Genomic DNA, 5,819 nt, shown 5'->3' with positions numbered 1-5,819 from the left:
GAAAAAAATGATGCTATCTTGCATGATTTATTCTCAACTCTTTGACAGGCAGACTCCATTAATCATTTTTTTTTTCTGCTTATTTGCTTTTCTCCCCTCATGGCGCCTATGGCTCCGTCACCCGGCCGATAAAGAGCGGCACGTCAGCCTGATCGCTCCACAGCAGCATGATGAAAGGCCGCAAGGCGATGAAGGTAGGGAAGGAGCGCGAGAACGACAAGCTGGTGGCAGCGTTGGCGTCGACTCCTCGCTCGGACAGGGTGAGTAAGGCTTTGTGTTTGGCCTCATCCAGAACCAGATCACCGTCTGAGGAGATGCCACACAGGCTGGCGCCCTCAAAAAGCGAAGACAAGCCTGGTTAGAAGGAGAGAAGAGTAAAGCTAGGATCAGGTTCAAAGAGATCCAAGAGCAGACGATCGAAGTTCAACATTTCATTGCGTCATTATGCTGCTGATTAAGGTAGCCTGGAAGTGGGGGTGGCAGAGCAACAGCTGAATCTGAAAAGGAGCAAACCTAATTTCTTGAAGAGCACGTTCATGTTTGGCTCCACGTCCAGCTTGATTTGGGGCAGATTGACCTCCAGTGTCTGGGGGGAGGCTGCGTTCAGTTGCTCTATCATTCGGCGCACGTTTCCGTCCGTCATCCTCTCCTCCACCTGCTGCAGGTCAGACAGTTTGTTGGCATGCGGCAGCAGGATGTAGAGACTGTTGTCGCCCGTGAGGGCAAACCTCGCGACCTGTTGACACAATGAAAATCTGTTGAGTCCTCTTTGTAACAGCGAAGTCAGGAAAGACGCTACGAATCATCAGGCACCTGACATGACCGGATGACGCGTCCATGGATGTCCAGTGTGTGGTCAAGCAACCCCAAACACCTTTTACCACATTTAGAGGTCATTGTAGGTTGCTATGTGGACGCCTCTGTACCTTTTTAGGAACACAGCATCATCTCTCTTTATGTCTATTCAATTACAAATTAACTCAGGTGGACTTTTGCCATGCCAAAACTTTTTCTTCTATTTTCTTTCATCTTCTTTGGCACTCCTACTCTGCAAAAAAAGGGAACTAAAAGTAAGAAAAATTTCTTGAAATTAGTCTATTTTTCCTTGAATTGAAGAGCTAAATAGGACTATTTGCCAATTGAATGAGTATTTTTACCCCTAAAATAAGATAATTAGATATCCTGCACTTGATAAAAGAAGATGGAGAAGAATTGTTCCTATTTTAAGTGCAAAATTCTTATTCCATTGGCAAATAGTCTTATTTAGCTACTCAAATCAAGGAAAAATACACTGATTTCAAGAAAATGTCACCTACTTTTAGTTCCCTTCTTGCAGTGTAAATGTTTCACATCATAAATCAAACCTCTTGAACCAGCCCCTAGCACTGAGGCAGGAACATAACCGTTCAGGATTTACAAACTATTTCAATAATCATTAGATTAATACTAATATTATTAAAAGAATTTTATATCTTGGTGGCTTCCACACAAATTTTAAATGGAGTTTGTAATTGCTGAAAAAGGTAATTAGACATAATTAGCACACAATCAGGAAAAAATGCTCTGACCTCTTAAGAGGTTTTGACATCAGACAAACGTGACCAAAGAAAGAAAAAAGGAAAGAAAAAAAACACGATGCATTTGGTGCACAACTGTTATTGTGAGTTGGCCACCAGATGGCATTAATGTTACGGCGTAAAACTTCAAACACAAAGTCTATATACTGAGGCGCTTCAAGCATTATCTCCTCAGCATTTTATCCCCTGCTTCTCATATCCTTAACGGGATGTTTTCCCTACATTTTTAATGTAGGACAGACTTTTCAAAGTCAAGCTGCGCGATACATCCATTGTCTTCCCCTTATCCAACATTAGATTGTTGTTGGGTAGCAGGTCTAGGATGACATTCCTTTCCCCAGCGACACTTCCCAATTTATTCTGGGGACCCAAAGTTGATCCAAAAAGGATATATGTTCCCCTCCAGTTGGTTCTGTCTTACCCAGCAACTTCCTCCCGGTGGGACATACTCAGAAAAGATCTAAAGGGAATCGCCCATGCATCCTGCTCTGAGACCTGAGACTGCATTTAACAAAGAGGAGCAGTGACTCGAATTTGAGCTTCCCCGAGCTGACACCTTTTGGACAAATAAAAGGTTTTCTTCTTTGATGCTTTTAAGCTGAATGGGGGAAGACTTTACAGATCACAAAATGACAACTTAAACTGGTCACATTCCAGCTGGAAGCTCAGATAATACAGAAACATCTACTGTTAAAAGATTCATCTACGATCACAATGATAGGGGCAAGAGAAAGAAAGTGACAACTGTATGTGGCATACTCAAATATTTACCAAGAATCCACAAATCCAATGTGAAGAAATTGAATTTGTGGTGAAAAAAAGGAACGAATAAATGCCACCAGACATGGTAGTAGTGGAAATTTCGAACAAACATAAAAGGCTGATGGAAAACAAATCTTTGGCCTGGGTATTTGGATTTGGACAGAAGGTTGGGATATGTTTATTTCTAATCAATTCATCTAAATTTGGTTATATTTGCTGCAATCTGCAAGAAAAATCATATTATTCATATATTTTCAGTATACAAGCAAAATCTTTGTTGTACCCTTGATCCCATTCAGTCCAAGTAAGTTCAATCTAAATTAGTATCGCTTGTTTTGATCGGTACACTTTGATAATAAGCCATTTAATTGAACGTATAACTAAGGGGGAAAAGTTACAAAACAATGTAATTAGTGCCCGTGCTTCAACACGGCTTATAAATATTTAGTGGACGTCATTTTGAGTAGTTTTTCTTTCTTAATAGAAGCAAAAAAAGGATTCTAGATAAAATAGAAAATGATAATGTTAAATGGAAAATGCCCCTACGCAGGATTGGGTTCAGGTGTTTTGGTTGCCCAGATAAGACAAGATGCATCTAAAAATTGTAAACTGATTATATCACTGAGTATATCAGGACCATGGCCATGTATTATAATGATATTTTCATCTCCCTTTTGCTGCCCAAACAGTGTTGAGATAACAAAGCAAAACATCCAATGGACCCTTGCAGCAGCGCTGTGGTATTTGGCATCCACATGAAAGCAGCAGATCCCGTAGGTTCTGTAAGCTGCAGGGTGGACCTCCGTGAATCGCACTTGCTTGTTCAGGATCTCCCACAGATGCCCAATTGAACTGAGATCTAAATAAATTGGTGACCAAGTTTTACCTGACTCCGCCAGATAGATTTGCTCCGCATATCCATCTGGAAACCTTCCGTTGAAGTAATTTTGGGAAGGGGCGAAAATACTGGTTAGCTGATTGGCCTATGTTGGTGATAGACGGGCCAAATGAACCAATCAGATCAACAAAGCATATGACGTACTCGTCAACATGCTTCGTCGTCGCTCTGTTACGAGCGACGACGAAAACACAACCACAAGCCAAGCTACTCTTGCTGCTGCAGGTAAAGGCTCGTTAGCTCAGCAAAGAAATACTCTGTAATGCCGATAAAACTTGCTCTATAGCCACGCTAATGCTAGTTTCATCGGCTGAAGCCGCCATGTTCTCTAGACTGAACTGTCGAGCTTCCCGTTGCGTCACACCTCAACCCGCCTCAAAGCCAACGCTGATTGGACGTTCGTTTGGTGAACGGCTCCAAATTTTCTTTAACGGAGAGTAGCCAGACTGATCTGCGAGTGAAACCTTGAAAGCTCGCGAGATGGTCTCACGAGGCTAGACCAAGTTAGCACCACCTTAGAATTGCCCCTCAAATTTTCCCTGAACCCTTTTTGCTTTGTGGCAGGATGAAACAGGTCACATCCACCAGGGAATGCCGATTCAATTGAAGAGACTTCATGTTCTCCAACAGTTCTTGGGTAGGTGCTACGTGTCAAAGGAACATCCACATGGATGGAAGGACCCAGGGGTTCCCAGCAGAATATTTCCTAAACATCCACACGTTCTGTACCAGCTTGCCTTTTTTTTTATTTTTTTGGGCTCGGTGCTCCAGTTCTGATGTTCACATGTCCTTTATTGGCTCTGTCAGTGGTGGGCAAGGGTCACTGGCACCCTGTGCGGACTGTGGCCATGTGATCTGTGATGCTCTGGGTATTCTGACACCTTCCATTAGAACCTAGCATTAACTTCTTCAACAATGGGAGATAAAGTAGCTTGTCTGTTGGATCAGACCACAAAGACCGGCCGTCACTTCACTGCAGACTGGGCACACCTGAAAAGAGCCTCAGTATTGGAGATGCTCTGATCCCGTCGTCTTCTCAAACAATATAGCAGAAAAGCATACTTTACTCAACAGACATCTATCACGCAGAGCTGCGTGGTGGTTTGTCTGGTTGACGCTGTCGCCTCGCAGCAAGAAAATCAGGCTCAAATCCAGGTTTACGAAGGTGTGAGGTTTGGACGTTCTTGTTGTGATTGTGTGGGTTTTCTCTGGGTACTATCAAAATAACTGGTTATTCTAGCTCTGTACATGCTTTGGCGCGTGGTGTAATCCACATCTCACACCTCAGCTGCTTGCGCCAGCCCCTGGCCGTTGCTAGTAGCCAATAAATGAATTATGAAACAAATACAGAAATAAAGTGAGTGGCTGAAGTTGGCTGGTGGTTCTTACCTGTGCCTTCAGCTCTGGAACATACATCATAGTCGCCTGGTACTTCGGACTTTGGATGACTGGAACCCTTACCATGTCTCCGCTGAATTTTGTGAAAAGTCCTTTTTTTGGTTTGTCATTGAACTTAAACTTCCACTGACCTGAAAAAAACAAAACAAGAAAGGACAGATTATAAGCAGCCAGGTTCAAATGTGCACAAAGCATTTTTGGCCTGGAGACAAATATGCAACTGACCACTGAACGACACCGCGTTGATCATGATCAGTTGAGCGTTTGGTGACACTTCACTGATTAAATTTGTAATCTTGTTGTTGGTCTTGTTTGCCACCCAGAGGTTAATCATGCGGGTGTTTTCCTCGCTGGACTCCAGCAGTTTTGTGGGTTCTGCGTCATAGTACTCGACCGACCGGCGGCTGAAGGACTCACTCAGATTCATTTCTGAGAAAAAGAAACGAAGACTACACAATGAACTACAAGCTGTTTTCGGCGACGGACCAACTCAAACGAGTTGTGTTTTTTGCATAAAGCACAGTGGGGCCGGTATACGTGAGTTATAGTAGATCTGGGAAGCCATCTGCAACGACTCCCCCATCTTCTCTTTCTGCTTCTTCATCTGCAGGTGAACGCAGTGGAAGTCGTGAGGCACGCAGATCGCTCCCTCCAGAGCCATGCGGGTGTTACCGCTTGCACCTGTGGATAACAAAAAACCCAACTTTGTAAAAGTGGTACAGAGAGCGACACGACATGTATGGCATTTAAATTCAAAACGTGGAAGGCACTGTGACATTGGAGAGTCAGGAATGGTTTTGTGAAAGGAATTTGCCCGATGATGCTTTCAAGAATGGAAACATATAAAACAGCAATTTCATTAAACATATATGTATATATTTTAAAATTTCCACAGTTTTTAATCCTTTTTAGCAATAAATACTCATCTTCAGATTGAGATATTTCTAGGGGCCAGGCTTTAAATATAGAACTTGTAAAACCACAGATGGATGGATGGATGGATGGATGGATGGATGGATGGATGGATGGATGGATGGATGGATGGATGGATGGATGGATGGATCCATGCAGGGTCCCAGGGGGCTTACATATACATATTGTGATCATTAGGTGAGCATATTATCATTTTTCTACATTTCAACCATGACATTTTAGAAAAAACAAAACCAACAATAACATAAGAA

General features: G+C 42.8%; 1 protein-coding gene across 1 annotated transcript; it reads right to left on the bottom strand.

Moving 5' to 3' along the window:
- LOC118563036 (plasma protease C1 inhibitor-like) lies at positions 1-5,296 on the bottom strand. The gene is made up of 5 exons (XM_036136619.1): positions 5,173-5,296; positions 4,861-5,103; positions 4,627-4,766; positions 514-736; positions 1-354 (listed from the first exon to the last, which is right to left on the bottom strand). The coding sequence occupies exons 1-5, from the start codon at positions 5,294-5,296 to the stop codon at positions 107-109; spliced, it is 978 nt and encodes a 325-aa protein (XP_035992512.1). The 3' UTR covers positions 1-106.
- Between the last annotated feature and the right edge of the window lie 523 nt (positions 5,297-5,819).

Source organism: Fundulus heteroclitus, chromosome 5 (genome assembly GCF_011125445.2).
Source record: "Fundulus heteroclitus isolate FHET01 chromosome 5, MU-UCD_Fhet_4.1, whole genome shotgun sequence".
NCBI lineage: Eukaryota > Metazoa > Chordata > Actinopteri > Cyprinodontiformes > Fundulidae > Fundulus > Fundulus heteroclitus.
This window is presented reverse-complemented; position numbering and strand designations above follow the sequence as displayed.

Excerpts from the sequence above, each read along its gene's own strand:
- LOC118563036 (XM_036136619.1), bottom strand. The coding sequence starts at position 5,296 with ATGGCTCTGGAGGGAGCGATCTGCGTGCCTCACGACTTCCACTGCGTT. Across the intron at positions 4,767-4,860 it reads CAACGCGGTGTCGTTCAGTG|GTCAGTGGAAGTTTAAGTTC; the intron begins GTCAGTTGCATA and ends TGTTTTTTTCAG. Across the intron at positions 355-513 it reads CGTGCTCTTCAAGAAATTAG|GCTTGTCTTCGCTTTTTGAG; the intron begins GTTTGCTCCTTT and ends CCTTCTAACCAG.